At 37.5% G+C, this 27073-nt stretch overlaps 1 protein-coding gene across 1 annotated transcript in view; it reads right to left on the reverse strand.

The window, feature by feature from the left end:
* Positions 1 to 23740, reverse strand: part of LOC131874299 (uncharacterized) — a 55412-nt gene extending 31672 nt beyond the window's left edge. The window contains exons 1-4 of the mRNA XM_059217598.1: positions 23633 to 23740; positions 23195 to 23332; positions 22359 to 22979; positions 1867 to 2241 (exon numbers count right to left, since the gene is read on the reverse strand). Coding sequence (XP_059073581.1) covers positions 1867 to 2241; positions 22359 to 22979; positions 23195 to 23332; positions 23633 to 23740 — 1242 coding nt within the window. The remainder of the gene's footprint in view (positions 1 to 1866; positions 2242 to 22358; positions 22980 to 23194; positions 23333 to 23632) is intronic.
* Positions 23741 to 27073: the final 3333 nt, after the last annotated feature.

The following is a 27073-nucleotide window of genomic DNA, read 5'->3' on the forward strand; positions in this document are numbered from 1 at the left end:
AGTCGAGAAAATTTTCAAATCTTCATCAAATTCAAGCAAAAATATTTTTCAACTAAAGAAAATCAAATTCTTATTGCTAAGGGGCATCTCAGCTTCATCACTTTACATCAAGTTGAGATCTCTCGATCATCTGAATCGAATCAATCGCTAGGGGCATATCAGTTTCATCGCTTCAAATCAAGCTAATATTTGTCTTATTTTGAATCAATCTCTTAATGTTAATCAGTTTCATCGCTTTTCATCAAGCTGATTATTCGTTTAAACTCAATCAAGGGTTTAAAGAGTATCTTCGATCACACGCTCAATCTAAGCAGGTGTTCAGTTTCATCGCATCAAATCAAGTTGGATAGTTTATCTCTGCTCATCGTATCTTGATCCATCAAGTTCAAGATCGATTTTATCTTCGCTCGTTGTGTCTAGATCAATCAAGTTCTAGATCAGTAAGATCTACTTCTTGATCAATCAAGTTCAATTTTGGTATCTTTACTCTCTATCATTCCTAGTTCAATCAAGTTTGGGATCGGTTTCACTTTAATCAACTTTGTTCAGCTTCTTTGCTTCAAATCAAGCTAAACACCTCGCTTTTCATCTGGTTTGTGTTCAATCAAGTTCAAAACTGACATCTCCTAGACATCAACTATTCTTTGAACCAACGCGTTGCTCGCACATTAATTCAAAGAGGGGCAAATGTAATACCCTAAAATTGGTCATCTAAACCATGGGCCCCTAATCTCGACAACATCACCAAGGTCCTAACCAAAGGCAATTAAATCAACTTTGAGCACATTAATTAATTCTTTAATCATCAAATGTCACATGGCAAACCAATTACTCAATATTAATTAAATATTTAATTAATTAATTAAATCATTCCAAGAATATCATTTTGATCAGTTATCATGTTTAATTTATTAAATATCCTAGCATATTTAATTAATTAACAAATTTGTCATTTAATCATGCAAAAAAGGAATTGATTTATTACAAAAGACGAATTAATTACAAAGCAAGAGTTAAATTGAAAATAAAATAAAAGAATTGAATTGAGAGAGAAATCAAACTTGAGATATTATTTCTTCTTCTAAATTTAGAACTTGAAATCAGAAAAGCAATTAATTGAATTATTAATCAATCTCTAAAATTGGAACTCAAAGCTTTTCAGAAAAAGAAGTTCAGTTGCATTGAAAAGACCCTTTTCTTGAATAAATCAAATAATTGCATGGAATTAATTAATTATTATTTCTAATGCAACTTGAACTTCTTATTTAAATGCATTTCAATTAAACTATAATTGGAATCTATCTCAAGGTTAACTGAACCTGATTTCTCAATTATTTTCAATTAATCCTAAATTGAGTTTTTTCATTATCTCTCTTGAGAATTCTTTATAAATTTAGCTTCAGCTCTCATCCAAAACACCCTAGAGATTTTTGAGAACACGCTTGGAGATTATTATTATTATGCTGATTTTGCTATGGAGTCATTGAAGATATTCTGCTTTTTTGAGATTATTACATCTTAGTTTAATTTATTTCATTATTGCTTGAATCCATATTGCTTGAATCATTATTGCTTTAGTTATTCATCCATTTAATTTAATCTCATGCTCATATGGATTAAATCCTTCGTCTTGGTGTAATCTAGTCACTGGTATTGCTTATAAAATTATGAGAGCAATCTTATACTCGCATCTTTTAGAAGGAAATTAGTCACTTTGTTATGGTTTATTATTTATTGATTATTGATTTACTAACCATACATGTAATGACTTAATTGAAGTGTTGTACCTACAGCTATCAAACTTATTTCACTTTTTCACACACGCACATTGCAATTAGTTATCCTCTTAATAGAATCCAAAAGTACCTGTGTTATGTTAGTTGGTCTAAATTCACCTATAGATGTACTCGGTTCAACTGTAGATTTCATCTCAATGGATGTCTGACCAATCACCTTCACTATGTCCTCTTTATTTTCATCAGATGTATCCATTTTACTTATATTTTCTTCCGGTGGATTTGTCTGTGTTTGCACCTCAACCTTTAATGGTTTCTCAAATTGTTTCAGTGTCTCTGTAACTACCCGTATCTTAGTCTCAACATGAACCTCTACCTCAGTTTGTTTCTCTAAAAGTTCTACTGTCGGTTTCTCAGATTTTGGTGGCTCTATGCTAGTACCTTTGTCCTCTGTAGGTTTTTTAGTCTCTGTCAGTTGCTCTGCTTGAGTTGGTATCTCAGTTTCCTGAGAGTCAACAATTTTTGTCGTTTTCTCTCAAATCTTGTGATTATCAACATTATTTGTCTTAACCTCTGTAGTTTCCTTGTCCACAACAATGTTTACCTCCTAAGTATCCACATTCATTGTAAAGAGTATCTCAAACTCTGGATTAGTATTGTCAAGAGTTATACCTTCAGTATCAATAACTGATGGATCTTCTATCTATACCGGTGTATCCAAAGGTGGCAGTGGAAGACTATATTTAACCTTTATGTTTGGAATACCACCAACTTTGCCTTTACCCTTGTCCTTGTCTTTCTGATATACTTTGAATTTCTTTTTAGGTCTTCTCCTTTCCTCTTGCTTTTCCTTTTCAACAAAGAATATATCCCATTTATCTCCAATCTCATTAGCAATCTCCTTAACTCTTCCAGCCATCAGGCTTACTTGTCGGTGTCCACTAGAAAATACTGACCGGTTAGCTTCAGAAATAAGTTCATCTATCTCTTCTTTGGAGTTTACCGGATGAACAGCCAAGAGTGGTTCAACTTTCAATTTCTTGTGTAGTTCCATCGCATATAGCCTTTTAGCTTCCAATCTCATGTATAAATCATTTGGTAGCTCATCAGTCACTTCTATCAAAACTTTCTTGTATATATCCAAGTGTAGAACGGTGCTTTCCTCAATGGTGTTTATGTCAGAATCATTAAAAGAATTATACCATTTATTCATATTAAATAAATTACCTTCCTTTGTTATCTCATTCAGTAAAACATCTAGTAAGGGGGTAACCATTGTCTGTTTCTTCTTAGGTGTAAGTTTCTTCTTTGGTTCCCTCACTACCTGTTGTTTCTTCCTTAGTGTTCTGGTTTTCTTAGGTGAAGGAGAGGGTATCGGTGAGGGTTTTATCTTCCTTTCTACTCTTTTAAACTCAATAGTCTTACCACTGTCAATATCAGAGGATGTTACGACTAGTGAAACATGTGCTTCAGGTTGTAGTCCTTCAAGCTCACTGGCTGATATACCACTGATATTCATGACATTTTCTTTGATTTCTTTCACCTTCTTGGAGGCATCTCTGATAAAAATTTCTCTTCTTCTAGTCTTTTTCTGCATAGATACATTAATCTCAATAGTTTCTGAATTACCAAAGAATTTCACAGATGGCTCCCTTGGTGCATCAAGTAGAGCTTTAGCATACGTTTCCAGAACATGTAGATCTACCTCATAACCCATCTTCGTAACCCAAATAGTTCTAGGACTTGTTGTTGTTGGATATCATTGGCATATGATGATAATGTATGTTGTCATTGATGTCAATAAGTGTAAGTGAACTGGTATAAAGAGGCATGAGGAGGTACAGTGAACCGGTGTCAGGGTTTCACTAAGTGTGATTACCGGTTGGTAGTCTCAGCTCTATGGTTATCGGTTTGGTGATCCAGCTTGTGTGATGAACTGATGATACTCTATGATGAGTTAGCTAAGAGATGTGATCAAGGTTCCATGCTAGCTTTGTGCGCATGAAGGATTGCGGCATAAGAAGATCGACCGCATTTGAAGTCTACCTCGGGAATGATCATTCTTCTTAAGTGGTATGAGAAGAGAGCGTGATGGGTTACTGATTCCCATGTACAGTGATGAATAAACGATGCAGATTGTCTTATGATCTGTTTGAATTTGTAATGCTCTATGCAATATGTTTGGACAGTCAGGATTGGATCGCCTGTGTTGTAAACTTAAGATACTTAGAGTTTAAGGTTTATGTTACCAACCTACCTGTTGCCTATAAGGTCGATGATGTTTGTTATTGTAAAGTTGTTGGAAAATGTTGTGTGTATGTATCCGAGTGAAGAGATACTTGATACTTGTCAGACCAGTAAGAGGTAAACTACAGAGTGTGATTGCAGAGTAGAGGATATGAAAAGGATCTGCCTTGGCATGTAGTGTTGTTATCAGATTGTAGTTTTTCCTGTTATCTTCTAATCATTTCAACAGATGGAAAATCCCTTTACCAGGTAGCTTTAACAGGCTTATTGTAAAACCTGTAACCAATTGACTCAAGATCATTGAGTTCTTTAAATCCTCTAGTGAGGTAACCTTTAATAGGGTATATAGCCATCCATTAACCGGGTGATCTCTAACAGGATCGGTTCCTAGCAGAACCTTATTGTAAAGTCTTTAACTGGACTAGGCTTCTAATAGGGCGAGCTTCAAAAGAGTTCAAAACAAGATTGTGGGTATTCATCCCCACCGTGGTTTTTCCCATTTGGGTTTCCACATGAAAAATTTGTGTGTTATGTGTTATGCATTTTCATGTGATGTTTATGAAGTATTTACTTGAAGGATAATGCATGCAGGGTTAATAGGTTATGGTATTTTTAGTATACCACATGCATATGTTTATGGGTGAAGTTGATGTTGCATAATTGATTGTATTTGAATTATTCAGACCTATCAGTTTATGGTGTCTTGTGTCTTACTATGTTTAACTGATATTGCCATGGTTAAGTTCACTAATGGTGATAACCAATTGGTTTTTCTTTAGCTAGATAAGTTGCTAAGAGAGTTTTTATCTGTACTGATTCACACCCCCCCACTCTCAGTACCGGTTGGGGTATCTATTGTTCATCATTATTCATCAGCTACTTCTATCCAAGTTTCATCTTTTTTAATCACAAAACAAATTTCCTTGTCATATTTATCAACTTTGCTCTGTGGTAGTCTATCTCTTGCTCTCATCTTAGATTAGAATGTTTTGAAGTAGTTTGTAATGTTCTTAATACTATCAGTTCCCATCCCAGTGAAATCATCTTGTATCTATCTTCCTACCGGGATGTCATAACCAAAATCCTTGTGACCTATGTCGGGTATCTCCATGGTAAAGTACAACATTAGGCATACTAGAAGATTTCCAAAACAGAAAGTACCTTTCTTGTCTCCCTTAATCTTATTTAGGTTTTCAATTAATTCATCCTTAAGCTATTCACACACATCAATCTTAGCATTATTGTTTACCATCTCATATGCACTGTGAATACATAAACTAGAAATAAAATTTAGTCTATTTGCATGAGTAGCTTTGTAACCTAGTACCATACTCACATATATTACATTTATGTCCTTAACATCATTCACTCTAAGTGACCTATTATCAAATGTGGTTGTGGTTAAATCCATAACTCCCTTGTTAGGTATCTTCTTGGTTTTATCAGGTCAACTACCGGTTGAAGGTAAACCACTAACTACCTTAATTGCATCCTTGGTTATCTTGCAAACTGACTCCAACCACATGAACTCTTCATGGACTCTACTTAATACAAGTCTTGCAACTTCCTTTGGAAATTCGGGAATATTCAGAATTTCTACAAAACCTAAATTTTCCACAAGCTTATGTTCAGGTTTAATCGCACCATGTTCATCAGTAATGACCTCATTAAACATTTTCTTCAACTCTTCAGTCCCTAGGTTTTCTATGTTGCAATGTATGTAAATTCTAGGTTCTTTTGCAAATGCTAAACCCTTAGGAATTTTCAAAAAAGCTCCAATAGAATCATCTTGTTTTGTAATCTCGAGGATAATCTTAAATATAGGTCTAGGGCATTTGATGTTTTCCACAATGATAGGGTTCGAAATAAACTCTAGAATAGAAGATGAGGAAGCCATTTCAAAGATAAATACCTCTTAACCAAAATTAGATTGCCTAAAAATCACTTCGCAGCTTTGCCTTAGAATGCCCTTGCTCAATTTCACGCTCTCTAATTGTTTGAATGCTTGATGAGTTTAAAATGAGCGTTTCCTGGTGCTTTATAGCCAAAAAGGTTCTTTAAAACTGCATTAAATACTTGTTGGTTAAGTAAAACTTAACACACCTGTCGGTAAAGAAGAAATGTATCTTCTCACCATCAATCAAGGGTAGAATGCATGATCTTCAATTTGCTGCAATACCCCCTAAGGATTATTCCTCAGTTAGATGAAGAATCTCTTGTTGGTGGAGGATTACTCTTTTCTACCAGTGCAGAGATAGTTTCATCAATTCTCTGATCACTCTTCTTAATCCATTGTTTTGAAAATTATTTCTTTACTTCATCTACCTTTTCTTTGCCCTTCAAACTAGGTCCTTTGTTGTTCGCCAGTGCATTATTGCTTCTATAGAATTTTGTAATATTTCCAATCTTGGTGCATGCATAACAAGTTACATTATTCCTCTAAATAGCCTTTCCATATCCTTGACTGGTTTATGATCTACATTGATCAGATAAATGCCCAAATCTTCCACAAACATAGCATTTCACATTCATTCTGCAATTTTCTGAATTATGACCAACTTTGTTGCATTTGGAACATTGACCGATGGGTGAGTTTGTATTCTGATTAGTTCTAAATCTACACTAATTTGTTGTGTGACCATATTTGTTGCAATTAAAACATTTCCCATTAAATTCATAAGCATTAGGTTGTCTTACCGGTTTGTTCTGATCTTGATTGTTTGCAGTACTGGAACTTTCTCCATGTTCAAATCCAAGTCCATTTGTATCTCCATCAGTTTTCTATCTTTTAAGCATGTCATCAAGTTCTTCTGAACTTTTCTTGAATTTGTCTTTGTGTTTGTTTGCAGTAACCAACTCATTTTCCAAAATTCCAACTTGTCTCACAAGCTCAGCTTTATCATGTTACATGTGAATCAAATTTGTCTTAAGCATATCATTTTCATGACCAAGTCTCAGATTTTCATTTCCTGCATCATTAAGTCTCCTAGCCAAGTCTTCTTCATTCTTCTTTATATCTTCAATATCCTTACATAACCCCATAGTCATGTCTTGCATTTCATTCTTCATATCACTGTTCTCTTGTCTCAACTTATTTTCAATGTCAGTTTCCTTTTCATCATCATCATTTTGCATTTTCTCATGAAGTTCTTTTATTTTATTTTGTGCTATAACAAAGTTCTCCTGAAGTCCTTTAATAAATTCCTGTGCAATCCTCAGATCATCTTCAAGTTTGATATTCTTCAATTTTTCTGCATCAAAATCTTCAAGAGCTCCTTCCAACTGTTTTCTTAAATTCTCCATCTGTACCGATGTCAGAATCTTCCTTAAGCTGTTAGGATTTTGAAAATAGAGGACCAGACTCTAATACCAATTTTTATATTCAATGACAGTCCCAAAGACACTGAGAGGGGGGGTGAATCAGTGTCTAACCGGTTAACAGAATATCTAACCTTATTTATAACTTTGCATCCAAAAATAGTGTATTGGTAAATAAGAATTAATGTGATAAACAGAAATAATAGAGACAGCATAGAACCACACCATAACACAAGATATTTAACAAGGAAACCCAGTGTGGGAAAAACCTCAGTGGGATTTGTGACCCACAATACTTACTCACTGGCCAATGAATAAATACTACTTACAATAGGGGCATGCACATGCAAGGAGGCCAACAGCCTAGAGCTCACTGCTCAATAAAGAGTCACACTTACTACAAAAATGGATTAACAAATCTAATACAATGTACTGCTCAAAACAACATCTCTCATGCTAGGTTTAGTACCGGTTTAAGCTTAGTCTATAACCAAAACTTTCATTGTCAACTATATCACCATATACAATAAAATGTCTCACTCTCTATACCTCTCATACAACTCTCATCTCTCTCATATCAAAATGACCTATAAGATCTCATACATTTATGTGTCTTTTACCATGTCAGCTTGTTGTTCTCAATTTCTGATTTCCTTATTTTCTCTATAAGAATCTCTAGCCTTTGTCGCATATGGAGAGAACAATAAGGAAAAAGAAGTATAAGACAATAATTGACAAGGTTTACACAGAAACCTTCTACACTTCAAGCCTCTACTAAGCTTAGGTGGGTATACCTTTGGTGATTACCTTTTCACAATTGTGATGGAAGACTTACAGAAAACCAGTGTCAACTTCTGCAAACCTTATCACCTTAAACATCACTGAACATAATAGAAAGATTCATATTCATTTGTTATTGATCACCAAGAAGGACATAATCTTCGACAAGCTATATCAGTGCCTTATCTGTAAGGAAAGCAAGTGTGGAATTCTCTTCCCTAATGTCAATTTGCAGAGGAGAAACTAACTAGTGTAGACAAAGCTTCAACATTTACTGAATATGGTATGAGTAAAAACATGCACAAAAATAGCACAGAGAGATAACACACAGAGTTAACATGGGAAAACCCTTTCGGGAGAAAAACCCACCACCAGCAAATGATCGACTTTATTAACAGTATGTTAAAACAATACAATAGAGTCTCATCTGCAGATTTCCTTCACTCTATTACACAGTCATTCCAGACATACAAACAATCAGATCAAACTCTTCGCAAAACACACAATAGCTCTTAGGCTTCAATCATATACTATGGATTTCAGTCGGCATCCAAAATACTAACGGTTAGATGGTTCATCAGAGTAACTGCACCAATGGCTCGAAGTCTAACCGTCTGTCTGTGTCAGTCTGCATTCATGAAAAAACCAATATCCACATGCAGTAGAGAACCGGGTTGGTTCATATTCATTTATACCGATGGTTTCATGTTTAGTGTCCGAGAGTCAACCTTTTGAACCTCGATTCGACCTCGCTCCCGTAGTCCACTCCACCAGTTATCGACACAACATTCAAAAGGTAAAGCCGATGGCCCAATGAAACTCGATCACCTAAGGTGACCCCATTGGGTCACCGGTATAACTCTCCAAAGGTACTCCGATCTCTGATGGCTAGGAGTGGTCTCCATCGGAACATCAGAATAGGAACATAGCTACTACTTTGATCGTCGATACCAAGAGCATGGACTCATCGACTCATCGGACCACAGCCAAAACTGTTATCCCAACCTGCATCGCCAGCCTGACAAGATGATTTCATTGGGTCATCGGAACACAAGGAAAAATATAATACCGATGAGTAGAACACTTTGAGACCAGATAGAGTGAGCTCATCGGGGCATCGACATAACATTCAGAATGTCAACCCGATAGCCGAGATGACTTCATCGGATCATCGGCACATTGCTGCACAAGTCATTCCGATAGCCAATACGCAACCCGAACATCAGAAGGTGACTCCATTGGGTCATCAGGATGACTCCAAAACTGTTACTCTGATAGCTAAAGTTATCCCGGGCTTCATCGGGTCATCGAGATGACTTCAAAATTGTTACTCCGATAGCCGAAGTTACCCCGGGCTTTATCGGTTCATCGGGATGACTTCAAAATTGTTACTCCGATAGCCAAAGTTACCCTGGGCTTTATCGGGTCATCGAGATGACTTCAAAATTGTTACTTCGATAGCCAACAGAGAAGAATACATCAGCAAGAGTCATGTCGATAGAGCTCATAACAAAAACCTTCATACTATTTCATCGGCAAGACTTACTCCGATCAGTATGGACTATTGTCAAGTGAATTAGAGACACATATTCCAACATTATCTAGGCCTCAGAGTCATCCAGAGTTGGATAAGAATTGACAGAAGAAACTTACATACATGTCATTACATTTGCTTAACTAAATCTATATATGTCTGATATATATAAACTCTCACCATATGCTAAACCCAACCATCAAATTCAAGTAGAATCACTGATTACCAACGAAAAGGATTTAAGTATATTTAATTTCCCTCCTTGAGAGAACAACCTAAAACATTTTCGTAAATTGCCTTGCAACTTATTTAATTAAACAATCCTAGATCATATCATCAAAATGGTAACCAATCATGCAGACAAGAAGACAGCATGAGTCAGGGCTCAAAATGTTATGATTTGTATATTAATATTCTCCATCAAAATTATACATAACTCAGAATGATCTTCCAAAAACAAAAAAAACCCTAAATATATTTTGCCAGAGCTTTCTTACAAAATTCTTGTGATCCCTTACAAATGAGAAGAATAGAGAATAAAAAGAGGAGGGAAAATATTAGATCTGCATCAGAAATCACCAAGTGTCCTCTTTCCCCAACTGAAGATTTTCCTTTATCCTTCCCATGGAAACTTCTCTCCAAATATCTGAGATTTGTTGAAACTAACTACAGAAATCAATTCCCTAGTTCGAGAGCTTTCCAATGACATATACTACTTGCATATTTGAGTAAAACATACTCCTCTAACGAATAAATCCTGGATGCAGATCAATCATTTAAATTTTTTGAATTTTTTCAATAGTCTGGACTATACATTTAATTTTAATTTTTACTCTATTTTTGATCTGCGCTCTGCCATGTGGCACCTCATGGTTCATTCACAAATCCACTGGACCGCCACCTCACCTTGAACCGGACCCGCCACTGGACCTAGGCCCGCCTTGTCGCAAAGTCATGATGATTAACCGGCGAGCTATTTCTCATCGTGGTATAGCGACAGCCATTGGATCTGCCTCGGACCTACTCGACCTTTAACACCTGAGCTGCTCTTTTCTAGCGGGCCCCACCATTCATTCATCATGTCGCAATGATTAAAGTTCAGTTGTATTTCCATTGTGGTATAGCGACGATTGTCAGATCATCTGCAACTTGCTCATTTGTTAATTCGCCCATCTGCTGCAAAATTTGGTTGCCTCGGGATGTGTGCACGTGCGTGGGGTCCACTGGGTTGTCAAGCCTCCACTTGCCAAAAGCCTTCAAGATTTAGACATTATTTATATATGTGGTTTTGTATTTAAACACTGAAAAGTCCCTTTGCACTGTCAATGTGGGATAAAATTTATGCCTAGCATTTGCATTTGTTTAAAAGTTTCTATGGCGTTTTCATCATTTCTCATTGCATAGCAAGGAGGATTTGGAATTAAACCTGCCAATATACATCTGTTTGAAAATTTCTAAGGGATTTCACATCCCCAATTCCATTTCCATGCAACCCCTTGCATTTGTCTGGAAGTTTCACATGGTTGCCTGTTCAAATGCCACACACAACAGGGAGGCATGCAATGGGAGAGGTAAATTGCCACACTGCATTTGCTTCAATTTCTAGAGCCTTCCAGAACCACGCAGGGGCATTGGTCAAGCACCTGCCAATGGAAATTCCTTGATGGTTTATTGCCTGCCAATGCATTTGGTTTGAAGATTTCTTTGTGATGCCTTTTACCCATACAACGCCACACTGCTTGAAAGTTTCTTTTCTCTTTTCCATACTACACGTGGAAGGGCAGGGCAATTACACCTGCCAATTTGCAATTGCTGATAATTTTAATGCACCAAGCCTAATCTACCATGCACCACACAAGGAGGATATCAACAGGCACGTGAGGGGAGGATGTAGCACCTGATAATTGCATTCTGCTTGAGGTTTAAATGCCTCTTCCTAATCTCCACCTCACGCAAGATTTGGTTTAGTTGGCAATAGCCATGGAAATTGGATTTACACCTACCATTGCATTTGCCTAAGGAATTTAATGGCCACGCAAGTCATTTACCAATTGCAATTTGTTGAAAGTTTATAAAGAGTACCATTCAGAGGGAAATTTCAAAATCATTCTGGAATTGCTTGAAGGGCCAAGGAGAACTTTGGCATTTAACGCCATTGCAATTTACTTGATGTTTCATGGCCTTCATGCCATACAAGACTTGGCTTCACTTGCCAATTTATATTTTCTAGAAATCTTTTAAGCTTCTTTGCCCTCACAAACATACCACGCCATCTGTCAGGGAGAATGCTACCAAAATTTGAAAACTTTGGTTTTATGCCCTTTCAGCTATCAAATAGCTAGGCATCTGCTTCAATGTACCATAAATGTCCATATTTCTCTTATAATATTCTCTAGCTTCTTCTATATCTCTTAAATCATAAAACACATGATTTAAAATAACAATTTAAACTTTGCCTGAAAAGATGCATGAAGCTACAAGTCAGGTCGGGCCCCAAAGTGGGTCCGGCTAAAAAAAAAATTGTTTTCATGCCACTGACCCTTGAAAAACTTTCAGGTATCTTGAACATGCCTCTGGAGTTTATTGGCAGAATTTTCTGATCACTGAACTGAGTTTGCAACTTTCGGGCACTTGTGCCCAAAACACTGAAATGGCCTCAGGAACTGGCTCTGAAAACTAATTAAAACATCTTTCTGTATTCCGCCATCTGAAGGACAAGTAGTCTAATATATTGACTATCACCCTGCAAAACCACTCCTCATGACAAATCCCGAGTGGTAAGATATTAATGCACAAAGTTGATTAAATTACTCTGCCAGCATTTGAACCTGTTAAAATCAATGTGCAGGGACCTCAAAATGCCCTTACTAAAAATATCAAATGATCTCCATAGATCCCTAAATCTGGGGCATAGATACTTTGAAGTACAGAGAAGACCTTGGAATGTTCAATTTGACCAGGAAGCTGATAGGGTGTAAGATATAAGTTCATAAAAATGGTAACTTTAACAAGTGCAACAATGAAAGTGCAGAAAACTCAGTAAAATGGCTCAAGAAACCATTTTGGAAAACTGATCAAATGGATTGGTATAGGATTCAAACTAGAAATATAGCTTGTCTTTCATACCAATAATAGCCCGAAATAAACATCCTAACATGAAATTCACCGGGGCAAATTTTACACGTGCAAAGTGGTGCTCCGACTAGCTATTGAAACAGGGACTTATGCAAACAGTACAAATTGCAAATAAACTGAGCTTGACAAGATGAGCAAATGGATTCATAAAGACTTGAAACTTGACATGTGGACTCACCTATATGCACACAATTCAATGCACTTTGAATTTCAATATGATGATCAACTAGTCATAAAATGCAAAGCCTCAAAGTAAGTCATTTGATAAAATCTGCATTTGCACCTATAACAATTTTCAGTCCACCCCTTGAAATGGGTACTTGATAAACTGATCTAAACTGGAATCTAAAAGTTGTAGAACACTACATAGGCCAAATGAAAGGTGTAGGACATATTTCCCAAGCCTTACCCCTTGATAATCAATCGGCTCCATTTTACCCTCTTTCAAACTAGGCCACTCAAGTTCACTCATTAGGTGGTCCTTTGAAAGTGCAAATATAAAATTTTGAAATGGGCCTCTCAAATTCCTCAAATTTTTATGAGTCCCAACACAGCTTAAAAAATATAATTACATTATAAAACAATTCATATAAACAAAACTTTATCCCATGTCGACTCGAGTGTCGGTATGCTTTGTTGACGATGTAATCTGAATGCTGGTGAAGTGCTTGTCGTTGTCGATGTCTACCGATGTATGAAGTTTGTGATGTCGGGCATGTAGAAACCAATTCAGTGAGTTTCCAGTTGGTTGCCATCAATGACAACATCAATTATTCTCATAAGAGTGTAGAATGTTAGGATTCCCAAAGATACTGAGAGGGGGGGTGAATCAATATCTGACCGGTTGGATAATTTTCTTAACTTATAACATGAAAAGCATATTAAAACTGTGTACCGATAAACCAAAAATAATGCAGTAAATAAGAATAACAACCACAACATAAGAGACACACCATAACACTGTTGAAAATATTCAGGACTAACCAAGTTACTGAGAGGGGAGGGGTGAATCAGTAACGCTTAAAACTTTTAATTCATTTCTGCACTTGCATATATTAAACCATTCATTCATTTAATCTACTGCATGCATGAAAATATAATCATTCACAACACATAACACAAAGATTTGGTGACCCAGAAACCTTTCAAATAGAAAGTAAAACTGGGGTGGGGATGGTACCCACAAAACTTTGGTACTGCAGTAAAAGTTGGCCGGTTAAGGCTTACAATGATCACTTCTGATGATCTGCCCTGTTAGAAGCAAATTTGGACTACTAGGTCCACCTTGTTAGAGGATTTACAAACATACAATGAAGTATGCACTCGGTTAAGAGATTTACAAAAGACTGTTAAGTCTACCCGGTAAAAGGATTTACAAACTGATTCAACTGTTAGGATGAAACAGTAGATCTTGACTTACAACTTTATTGCTGATAAGATCCTTTTAGTATTGATCTCCTTCTGAGATAGATATGTCGATTCTGCTCCTTTACTGACTCTGCGAAAATGTTCTGGTCTGCTGCCTTAATGCAGTTTCTGCTCTGCTCTTTCTAATTTTGCATATCCATACATCTTACATTTTTTATACATACTACAAATGGTATAATACATCACATATATATACCGTCCATAATTACATTTACATTTCATAAAGTCGGCCTCATACAAATTAATAACATAAACTCATTCTGAAGTCGGCCTTACATAGGTGAACAAAATATTACTGAGTCGGTAGATACTCGGTTCCTCAAGCTGGCTCGGTGATCTTCTGATACACGGCGTCCACTACAGTACTCGGCATCGTCATGCTCTCGGTAAGAGTAGAAGCTCGGTCCATACTAGTCCCGAAGTGTAGCTTGGAACTCGGTAGCTGTGGTGACTCAGTAGATATAGTGTCACTCGGTAACCACTGGTGACTCGGTCTGAACTGACTTCTCGGTAACTGCTGTTTGTCTCATATGCTCGGTGACAGTCTTACTGCTCGGTTTGAACTGTTTAATCGATGAGCTTTGCTGAATGCTCGGTATAGGCTGTAGACTGAGTGATGAGCTCGGTAACATTCAAAATCGAATAAGTGTTTTCACTAAGTGTATTCACTAATGACAAATATATCATTATTCCAACAATCTCCCCCTTTGGCATTAGTGACAAAAACACTTATGAGACAAAAATGAATCTGTCATGCTGACTTGATTCTTCAAAATTGATACCAATTGTAGATTGCTGTATATACCTGTATATCTCACTGTACATAACTCCCCCATAGAATATACATATAATTCTATACACTTATCTCTATACCAATTGTTATTTACATTCTCCCTTTGTCTCTAATATGTTCCATATTCTCCCCCTTTTTGACAATAATGCCAAAGAATAGATAACTCAAATAGAAATATTAAAGTGTGAGATAAACTTTGAGTGTACTTGTTTGATATGAGCCAAGGTCTTATCCCAATTTTCTTGCAAAATTGTGCAAATAGACAATGCAACTTGAACTTTGGCTGATAGTTCAATTACATGCTCTGCAACTGAAAAACTGTTATCATGGATCAATGTTTTGGAATGTGTAATGTGTTTCTGCATTGTATCCATGTTAGGAAGGATCATATTCTGAATATCTAACAATGTAGACCGGATCCTTGCATCTTCCCTGAGCAATTCTGATTGCTTATCTAATAGGAATCTGATGTTTGAATGGTGAGTTGAGCTTGAGCTGGGGTCAAGCTGCAACTGTTGTGCACTTACTTTCAGATCATCATCAATTTTCTTCAGTTGATCTCTGATTCCTTTTGTGAACTCGGTAACATCACATAACTTTGCACAAAATGAAGTTATATTATTAAAAGAATTTTCTAACTTGACCAAAATAGTGGTCAATTCAACTTGTTTTATTGCTATCTGCTGAGCAATGTGCTCAAGCACCTTGTTATCAAATTTCTTCTTGGTTCTTTCTATCAGTTTCTCTTCTCCTGATGAGTCCTCATTGAATCTGTTCACAGCCTCTTCGAGTTGTAGCAAAATGTGTTGAGAGGGATCAACTTTTATACCTAAGGCATCTGTGAGAATAGTCTTTGCACCGTTTATGATGTTGAATTCCCTGTCTCTCTCACTTCTTAGTTGTTTTTGTTTTGCTTTCTGTTCTAACAACTGGCTGATCAATCTCATTTCATCAATTGATGCAGTATTGAGGTCTATTTGTGGAATGACAATCTCTTTATCCAGATCTATATCATCCTCTATAGACTTGCCGGTAAGCAGAAGTTTTAAAGGTGTCTTTTGTATTACTTCTGTGCTTACTTCCTTATCTTTTGATGTAGTTACAATGGTTGATAAGGTTGGAGTAGCTGTTATAACTGGAATGGGATTTACTAGAGGAAGACTCATGGATGTACCGACTGCTCCCAAAATTGATGTACATACAGGAGTGCTGATTGGTGTGATCATTTGTGCTAAAGAATGTGTCAAAACTGGAGAGGTTGCAAAACTTACTATACATGCTGTAGGAGAAGTTGTGATCTCGGTGACTGAAGAAGTCACTTGTTGCTCGGTAGAGGCAACACTCTGCATCCCGGTAGATAATGACATGCTCTGCAGCTCAGTGGATGAGGTAACTGTTGGGGTCTGGAGCTGAGAGGTGATTGGCAAGGATTGAGCAATAGATGTAGCTACTGTGCTCACAATCCTGCTGGCTGAAGCTGATGATGCAACGCCTTTCTGCGGTGAGTGAGGAAGAGATGCAATGACTTCTGCTGCTACCTGTTCAAGATCATCTTCTTCATCACCTATTATCACCGTGTCTTCTTCATCATCTATTATCACCGTGTCACCTTCTTCCTCAGCTGCTTCTTCTTCTTCCTTCTCCTCTTCATCCTCTTCATCATCTTTATCACCCTCAATTGTTACCGTGGGGTCAGATGGCATTGGCAGCTTATATATCCTTTTCCACACAATTGTGGCATTATTTAATATCGCTTCTATCTGCTTGGAGAGAACTAAGAAGGTATGAAACCTAAGTGTCATTTGGTGTTCATTCTCCTTTAATGCCTCTTTTACTTCTTTATATGTCAGGCTCGGTAACAACTGTTTTAAGGTTTGTGCATAAATGTCTTTGACAATTTGCACTGCTGAAGTCCATCTTGGTCTAATCCTGACTAGAAGCTCATTTGGAATTTGAGAACTGATATCATCTGGGGTATATTTCCATTTACCCATTTTGTTCAATAAAAGCTCCTCGATCTGCATCTTTTCTGCATCTGATCTGCTTTCATACTTCAGTGCCTTGAAGTTAGACATGCCAGATCCTTGTTCCAACTGTTTCAATTTTTCTTCGAAGGTAGGAGGGGGTTTCCTGAATACAACTTCACTTTCTTTCTACCCTTTCCTGGTTCTCCTTGTGAACACTGCAGTTTTAAGTTTAGGCTTGGTGATTACTACTTTGCCTTTCTTCTTTGGTGTTTCTGCTTCCTCTTCTGATTCCTCTTCTGTTTCTTTAGCTGCCTTTCTCTTGGTACTGGTGATGGCCTTTGGAAGCTTGATTTCAAGCTCAATTCTGGCTTTGGCCTCATCATAAGTGCCAAATGCAGGGGTGTTGGGAATGGCTGGTTCATTTATCAGGGCTTCTATTATATCCCTTGCTTCATCTATGTTAATTTCATAGGGCAATGGTTTTACCCATGCCACTCGGGGTATGGCTGCCTGGATGTAAACTTTATCACAGTCTACCATGAAACATATATCATCCTTGTAATCTTTTACCAACTTAGGAGGAATCCTGAACCTGTTGTTCATTTTGTCCTTAAATTCTTCAAAATAATTATCCATTACTGTCTCAAAATTCTGACCTATTTCTGCTATAAACTCATTTATCTGATACAAAATTGGAGTATCCTTCCTCCATACTACTGTGCCTTTAGAAGGGAAAAAGTTTTGTACATAGAAAAATATACAAATCAACAAAGAACCGAATTTGCATGGATTATTCTTTGATGTCCTTATACTGTCCATGTTCTTGTTGAATTGTGTTAGTAAAACCTCTGCTAGGTCAAAATCCATGTTCTTCTTTACTACCTTGTAGGCAAGGTCTACTGCCTCACATGCCACACTATTTAGCCTACTGGAACTATACAGCTTATATGCAATGATAATAATACCAAATTTAAGTTCAACATCAGATACATTGTTAATTTTCAATCCTCTGCCATCCCACTCGGCAAGAGTTAACTCCTGCAGTTCATCCCGACCTAGGGTTTTGGTGGATTTTGCTTTGTCTGACATTGGTAAACCTGTGATCCTATGAATCATCTTCTTTGTTATTAAGATAGGTTGATCTAACCATAGTTGCCCATCATGTACATGGCTCAATACATACCTAATCCATTTCACTTGAAAATTTCTTGGTAGGTGTGGGATATGGGTCAAACCTTTGATTTCCAAATGTCTATGCTCGGGTTTTAGGGTTTTGTCAACACATAGCTGACTTAGGGCATTGTCCATTTCTAAAGTCCCTAACTCCTGAATAGTGCATTTGAAATGAGTATGAATGTCATTGATAAGAAGTACCTTGGAAGGAATTCTGGACTGTGCTCCACTTGGGTCGAGTGATTCTGCGATTGCTAGAACGAGTTTGAAGTTCGACGCTGTCCATTTAACTCCTTTCACTAACATATTGGAAGTCTTCTTCACCTTGCTCCTGCTGGTGGTGCTAGTGGAAGTCATTGCTGAATGGAACGAGTTCTTTTTAGATCCTTCACTGCAAATTCGTCTTAAATCTCCTTAAGCACTTTGAAAACCTAAGCTCTTTGAATGCTGAATAACGCGGTGAAGAATGAAGTCGATTTTGCCCTTTTTATTAAAATTTTGTCATTAATGCTTGATAAGTGGGTAGGTGAGATGACTTAATGACTTTAGCGATTGCTCGGTAAGACTGACCTAACTCGGTAAGGTCTGCAGTTTTACCATGCTCGGTAACATTCAACTCGGTAAGTGACTTTTCTGTATGTATCGGAAATACAGATTTCATCGATTATACTTTTGTATTTTGGAACTGCTTATGGTAAGGCTTTGAAAATGCAGTTCCTTATCTTCTTTAATGGATCTAATTTGTAATGGTGGGGTCACCCAATTCTTGAGTGACAGGACCATTGCTTGAATTATCCTGCTCGGTAGATTTAGGAACCCACTACTGTCTCATCTGTTTCCGAATGTTGTCAGCTTTAGCTTTCTTTTCATCTTCAACCTTCTTCGTGTTCATGCAGTTATTGGCTATATGTCCGAGTTCAGTGCATGTATAACATCTTATAGTTGTATCTTTCTTCCTTAGATGATGCCTTATACAATTCATCCCAATGTGTCCATATTCTCCACAATAATGACATCTGCACCAGGTATTGTAATCCCAACCAAATATTGCTTTGACAATTTGTTCTGCTGGAGTGAATGTCTTTGTTCTACATTCTGATGCCTTGTGACCTTGTTTCTTGCATTTGTGACATTTGCCTTCAAATTTTGGTTTTTCCTTGCATTCACTAGCCTTGTGACCATGCTGATTACAGCTGTAGCATTTGCCTTTGAATCTTGTCTTTCCATTGCTCCAACATTTGTTTGATGTGTGACCTGTCTTACCACAGTAATTGCATGTAGGTCTTTGATTTCTTTGGCTACCTTGCTCGGAAGATTCACCTTCTTCATTGTAACCAAGACCAGCGTTACCTTTTTGTTTGTGAAGATTTTGCTCATTTAATTGATCTGTTTGAGATTTCATTGTCCTTTCATTTGCTTGCTTTTGAATATCTAGCTCATTTTTCAAACTTTCATTCTGTTCTTTGAGAATTTTGATCTCTTCATTTGCATTGGAGAGTTGCTCGGTGAGATCTTCATGCTGTACAATTTCATTGTTTCTTCCTTCTATTTCATTTTGCATTTTATTCCTTTGTTCCAAGATTTCACAAAATCTTGCAGACTGAATTTCCTGTTCTCTTCTTAGCATCCTTACTTCTTTTTGCAGTAATCCATTTTTTTCTAGGAGTTCTTTGATTGCATTGTTTGCTTCATCTACTTCATTTGAACTGCTTGTAGGAAAGAGATCTTCAATTTTTGTTTCAACATACTCATGATCATTTATTTCTTTTGCTAGTTCCTTTCTTCTTTTTAGGGATTGGGAAAGATGTTCTCTTGCTTCTTTGAGTTGTGCTATGGCCATTTCCAGATCTAGCTTTTCATTCTTAATAGCTTTGTCAAGTCTGAATATCTCCATTGTCTTGATCTTTTCTCAAGCTGTCAAACTTTTGCTCTGAGAACCACAAAGCTCTGATACCAATTGTTGAAAATATTCAGGACTAACCAAGTTACTGAGAGGGGAGGGGTGAATCAGTAACGCTTAAAACTTTTAATTCATTTCTGCACTTGCATATATTAAACCATTCATTCATTTAATCTACTGCATGCATGAAAATATAATCATTCACAACACATAACACAAAGATTTGGTGACCCAGAAACCTTTCAAATAGAAAGTAAAACTGGGGTGGGGATGGTACCCACAAAACTTTGGTACTGCAGTAAAAGTTGGCCGGTTAAGGCTTACAATGATCACTTCTGATGATCTGCCCTGTTAGAAGCAAATTTGGACTGCTAGGTCCACCTTGTTAGAGGATTTACAAACATACAATGAAGTATGCACTCGGTTAAGAGATTTACAAAAGACTGTTAAGTCTACCCGGTAAAAGGATTTACAAACTGATTCAACTGTTAGGATGAAACAGTAGATCTTGACTTACAACTTTATTGCTGATAAGATCCTTTTAGTATTGATCTCCTTCTGAGATAGATATGTCGATTCTGCTCCTTTACTGACTCTGCGAAAATGTTCTGGTCTGCTGCCTTAATGCAGTTTCTGCTCTGCTCTTTCTAATTTTGCATATCCATACATCTTACATTTTTTATACATACTACAGATGGTATAATACATCACATATATATACCGTCCATAATTACATTTACATTTCATAAAGTCGGCCTCATACAAATTAATAACATAAACTCATTCTTAAGTCGGCCTTACATAGGTGAACAAAATATTACTGAGTCGGTAGATACGCGGTTCCTCAAGTTGGCTCGGTGATCTTCTGATACACGGCGTCCACTACAGTACTCGGCATCGTAATGCTCTCGGTAAGAGTAGAAGCTCGGTCCATACTAGTCCCGAAGTGTAGCTTGGAACTCGGTAGCTGTGGTGACTCGGTAGATATAGTGTCACTCGGTAACCACTGGTGACTCGGTCTGAACTGACTTCTCGGTAACTATTGTTTGTCTCATATGCTCGGTGACAGTCTTACTACTCGGTTTGAACTGTTTAATCGGTGAGCTTTGCTGAATGCTCGGTATAGGCTGTAGACTGAGTGATGAGCTCGGTAACATTCAAAATTGAATAAGTGTTTTCACTAAGTGTATTCACTAATGACAAATATATCATTATTCCAACATAACACAATATTTTAATGAGGAAACCCAGTGTGGGAAAAACCTTGGTGGGATTTGTGACCCACAATATTCGCTTACTGGCCAATAAGGGAATATTACTGTCTACAATAGGGGCCTGCACATGCAGGAAGGCCAAGTGCCTAGAGCTCACTACTTAGTTACAAAAGAAGTCACACTGACTTACAAAATTGGATTATACAAATCCAATGTCTTGTACTGCTTCAGATTAGCATCTTCTATGCCAGATTCAATATCGGTTTAGGCTCTGCAATATACATAAATCCTTATCCTAATAATTCGCACATTAGGTCTGCTATATTCTTTTTCATACTTTGCTCTTTAAATGATCTATAATGATCTCATATATATATGACTCATATTACAATCCACCATGTTGGTTTACAAAAGATTTTACAATTAATTACAAAATACATTTATACAAAATTCTTGTCAGCCATGGTGCCAGTAATCTTCTTTTGGGTGTCGGTGATCTGTATACCGGTGTAGAGTCTATTGGTGTCAGTGCCTGAGTTTGCCTGTCGGTATCACATGACTGTAAGGTTGCCATCAATGACAATACCTTCAATCACCTACAATTTCTCATTAGATTGTGCATTTGCCAACATAGAATGCCAACAATAAATCTGTGTTGTGGTATTTATTGTTTTATTTTTTAAAATGAATGTGCATCTAAATTGTAATAATTTAAAGAACTAAATAAATAATTTATGTAACCCTCCTACTTACATTATTGTTTGGTGTTTGTTTCCACTATCTAATCTCCATTTAGTTGGTATCAAAGTCTGACCAACTTTGTTCTGATTAATAAGAAAAATAGGTTTTAAAAACCCGAAACCTTTAACATAGGAGCATAAGATTGTTCAACATAGAGCATCCAAACCAGCATAGAAACAGATTCCAAAAGACTGGCAAAAAGGTCAGTAAACCAAATGGACAACAAAAGAAAGGAACAACAAAGTGAAAAAACAGATAAAAGACCTAAATAACAAATAGCAACTACAAAGACTTAAGAAGATCAGCCGCCTTATTGACCAGCAGATCATAGTTTTCCGAAGCAACTTTGAGTTCTTCAATTTCCTTGTTTGGCTTCTTCTCCTTCTTCTTGCCTCTGGTCCTTGCACCTCTCCCATACCTCCAGTGTCAGGTTCTAGCTCCAGGGAATCCTTCTTGTTCTCTAGTTTGCTGATAAGAATCTTGGTATTGTCAGTCGAGGCTTTCAAAATGTTATGGCTTTGTTTAGCAATGCTTTTGAGGCATTTTTCAATTTTGTTGAATTTGTTGTCAGTTTCCGCTATTCTATGGTCCTTAGCATTGTCATTGGTTTTTATCTCTGCCAGGGGCTTCTCAATTTGCTCAAACTTGGGGTTGAAGGCATCTCTAATCTCTTCAGCTCTGGTAGTAGTTTTACTCAAATGCTCAACATATTTAGCCATAGATTTACCTTCACCATTACTGATTGTCTCCAAAATTTTAACCCTGTGGCTTAGCTTCTTATTATCCTCCACAACTTTCTTGTGACTGTTAATTAACCAATCAAGGGAGTCCACAAACCCTTTCAAACCCTCTATAGGAGGAATTGAAGGGGGGCTTTTCTCGCCAGCATTGTCATGTTCATTATTGGGAACATCTCCACTAGTGATCTGTTCGGCATTTTCACCAACCCTCTGATCAAAACCTTCCCCTGTGATCTCCTCCTCCACTTTTTGGTCGATGTCAAGATCCTTTCTCTGCACTTTATCCTCCAATTCCATTTCATAATTGTCCTACCTTTTCTGTTTCCTCCTTATCTGAATGGAAGTTTTAGTTTTCTTTTTCCAAGGGGACTAGGGTTCATCCTTCTCAGAGTCCTCGGAGACCTCCGAGGAGGAGGAGGAGGAGTGAATCTGGAAAACCTTTTCTTTAGTTTTTTCTTACCCTTAGAAGAGGACGGCTTAATACTCACCTGTTTTCTTTTCTTACCAAGTTCAACTTCAGAGTCTTCCAAATTCTCCTCTGACTCACTTATCGAATCACTTTCAGACTCATCACCCATAAAAAAATCAGAATCCAACCCTTCCTCCTCAGACTCAGAGATAGAAGGCTAGGGGCAGGCAATTTCATTAGCTTTTAAATGGTCATAAATTAAAACCATAAGACCTTGGTGCATGGTTGTATCTCCCTTAGGGTTCTCTCTATGGGATCTAATGGTAGCATTCATTGAACAAATCAGGATATATGGTATGTTAACTTTTTCATCATACCTGAAATGGTTGAGCAATACAAAATGGTAGCCATACACTTTGGTGAATTTGTCGTCCAAGGTAATGTATCGCATAATAGCAAACAGAATCTCCCTCCACGGCTTAATAAATGTCCTAGGAGGGTAGTAGGTCTTGTTTACCTTAACCAGGCGCTTCTTCTCCTTTGTCGTTTTAGGGTATCGCTCAATGGCCTCCTTGCTAAGTTTTTTGTCCCTATAGAAATTGCTTCCTTCCCTATGAAGACCCATAACCTAAGCAGTGAGGTCTTCATCAATGGAGATAGTTTGATCTCCCATCTTCAGGGTGCCCTTCCTCCAATTTTTGCAGAAAAAATTAGTGATTTTGGCATCCCTACTATGGAGTCTCTCCATATACTTCGTAAACCCACCCTGCTGCAAGATGCTCCAAATTTCCTCCTTTTGTTTCCACTCCTTATAGTTGTTGGGCTCATAGCAACGCATGTTTTCTACCATAGTTTCGCTATTCAAAATAGAAAGCCGAGAGTTGCAGAAAGCTACAGGAAAGAAATTTCTCGAAGCGACCCCAAAAACCTAGAAAGCGTGGAAAAAGGTGGCATTCATCTTATTATTAATGGTACTGACACAATGATAATTAGTAATAGCCCTCCAATTAATACTTTTAATCATTATTTTGTCCATTTATGATCTTTGGGGTGCAGTTATATCGATCCATGAAAATGATCGATTTGACGTCATTGAGGAGACCCTCCTCACCCTTCCAGGTGACCATATTGTTGTGAGTGACCACCACATTGGTTGCCTAGTCAACAGGGCCATTTTCTTCACAGTAAATGTGGGAAATAAAACATTTATCGAAGGTGTTAATGAGATCTCTAGAAGCCTTTATAATGTTGTTGATAGTCCATGAAGGCTTATAAATTCCTTTTAGGCATTTGATGATGTTGTTAGAGTCCCCCTCAATCCATAGATAGGGACAATTCCATCTTTTAGCCAGGAGAATACCTTGGAGGGTAGCCATAGCTTCCACCATGTGGTTAGTTTGGCAACCTATAGGAACAACAATCATTTCCTTATAACTGCCATTTTCATCTCTGAAAAATGCATCACATCCCGCTGGGCCAAGATTGCCTTTAGCAGCTCCATCAAAGTTGATTTTGATCCAACCATGAGGGGGAGAGTGCCATCTGGCTTCAAGTCTATTTCTTTGTTTAGAATGAGTACTAATAGCACTCTTCAGATTCTAGGAGTTGAGAATGTGAGTTTCCATGGGGTTGATAGAATTGCATGGTTCTCCAATGATCCTAATGTTCTCCACAATAGCCCTTTGAATTTTCTGAAAAACAACCTGGGTGAGAGAAGTGTCCTTGAAGATGTAGTTGTTTCTTTCTTTCCAGATCCCCTACAAGATATGAGGGAGTGAGAGCTGACACAAAGATCTCAAAGTGGGGTTAGACCAATGATAACTCCAAGAATGGAACAAATCTTGGATAGAGTTAGGAAACACCTATTCCATACAAAAATTCTTAAGAAAACGTTCCCAAATTGAAGCAGTGAAGGAACAGTGGATAGCCAAATGGTCCACAGACTCTTCCTCCTCAAGACATAAAACACACCTATTAGGGAAGATAAAACCTCTAACCTTTAGATTGTCTAAGGTCAAAATTTAGGTTTTGGAGGATGGTCCAGTAGAAAATATTGATCTTTGGGATAAGACCCTTTATCCGAGCTTTTGACCAGAAGGGGTTCTCTGAGGGGACTGGAGATAGAACTCCATACATTGAAGAAATAGTAATGTTTCCTTTGGGTTCAAATTTCCAAATAAGAGTATCTTCCTCATTGTTCAACCAAGCAAAAGACAGGTGTTTCTTGATATTGATGAGGTCAGGGTGAATACCTTCAATGTTCTGCCATTTATCACCTATCCAATACCCCTCAACCAAGGAGTCAAAGACTCTTTTATAGGGGGCAGCAAAAGGGGCCCAATCAGGGATCCTCCCAAAATCTAACTTTCCTACCATTACCAACTCTCCATTTCACCCCTTTAGCAATGTTTTTGATTAAGAAAAAATAGGTTTTAAGGGACCCCAAACCCACTTACAATACAAATGATGAGCAAGAAAGAAACAAGACAAAACAGCTGCAAAAAAACCAGCACAAAAACCAATAGCTAGGACCAAAAGACAACAAGGAGCCAACAAGAAATTGGCATCCAAAACCTAGCTTTACATATCAAATGAAAACTTTTATAGACTCCTCAAAAATTCTGAACCAAAAGCATCATAGCCTTAGCAGCTTCTCTCAGATCATTTCTCTCCTGTTTCAGCTAGATGTCTTTCATTTTGGTCTCCATCTCAGTGGTGTTCTGCCTAGTCCTTCGCTTGGAGATTTGATGAGTGGAGCTGAAGGTCGGTACATCTTCAATGATTACCAAGTTCTTATCCTGATTTTTCCTCTCTAAGTGATCCACCAAGGCATTCATGTTATGGGACAAAACTCTTAATACCTCAAGACTGTGGTTCATGAAGCTTTTCAAAGCCTTCTCATTTCGAGCAACCCGAGTGATGATGTTACCTTTATCCTCCTTAGATTGTTCTTTTACAATTCTGATAACATCCTCCAGATGTTTCAAATCCCCTTTTATTAGCTCTTTTTCCATCCAGTCCTCCATTCAATTTCCTCCTCAGCTTCACTGGTTTCCATCTCCTCATTCTTTTCCCCTGAATTTGTTTCCTGAATCAAATTGTGTATCTTATTTTCCAGGTCCCTTTGTTTGCTCTGATTGCTAGTAATGTTGTCAATAACCCATTTCTAGAAGTTGAAGGATTCCAGAGTACAATTACAGGCAGTATTCAGAATAGTATTCACCGAATCCCTACCCTAATTAGTGCCCGCAGAATTAGGTTTGTCTTCCTCCATAGAGTTCGGGGCGATATTCCTACTATCCGAGCCCATGGGGTTAGAATAAGGGTTTTCAGAATTAACATCTTTTTTCCCTTCTTCCTTTTCTCCAACGTTCTCATCCTTCTCACTCTCCATTTTTGTCTCACTATCCTTCCCCTTTTCCTCCTCCAAATCACAATGCACCTCTGTTTCCACCTTGTCTATATCAGTTCTCTATTTTTTATGCGTAGGGGCATTAGACTGATCCTCATCCAACTCAAAATCTTTAGAGCTCTGAGAAACATGTGCATTAGTAACCAGGTGATCATCCTTACTATCCCTAGGTTTTTCCTTCAAGTATTCATAAATAAGTAGGATAAGCCCTTGATGGGCTATGGGGTAAGAATTAGACTTTTTAGCGTGATCAACCAAACTCTCATTCAGAGAAGACGCTAAGTAAAAGGGCAGGGAGATTTTAACCCCATGGCGGAAGTGATTAAGAATTGAAAAATGATAGTTATAGATTTTAGTAAATCTACCATCTACCGTGAGAAACTCCATCAAAACCCTTTAAACTTTCTGCCAAAAGGACTTTACCTACTGGGGAAGGTAGTAGGAGATGTTGTCTTTCTTGACAAGCTTGGCCTTCTCATCCTCCGATTTCGGGAAGTTTTTAAATGCTTCAGCAGAATACTTTTGGTCTCTATAGAATTTAGTGCC

This window comes from Cryptomeria japonica, chromosome 3, assembly GCF_030272615.1.
Source record: "Cryptomeria japonica chromosome 3, Sugi_1.0, whole genome shotgun sequence".
Taxonomy (NCBI): domain Eukaryota; kingdom Viridiplantae; phylum Streptophyta; class Pinopsida; order Cupressales; family Cupressaceae; genus Cryptomeria; species Cryptomeria japonica.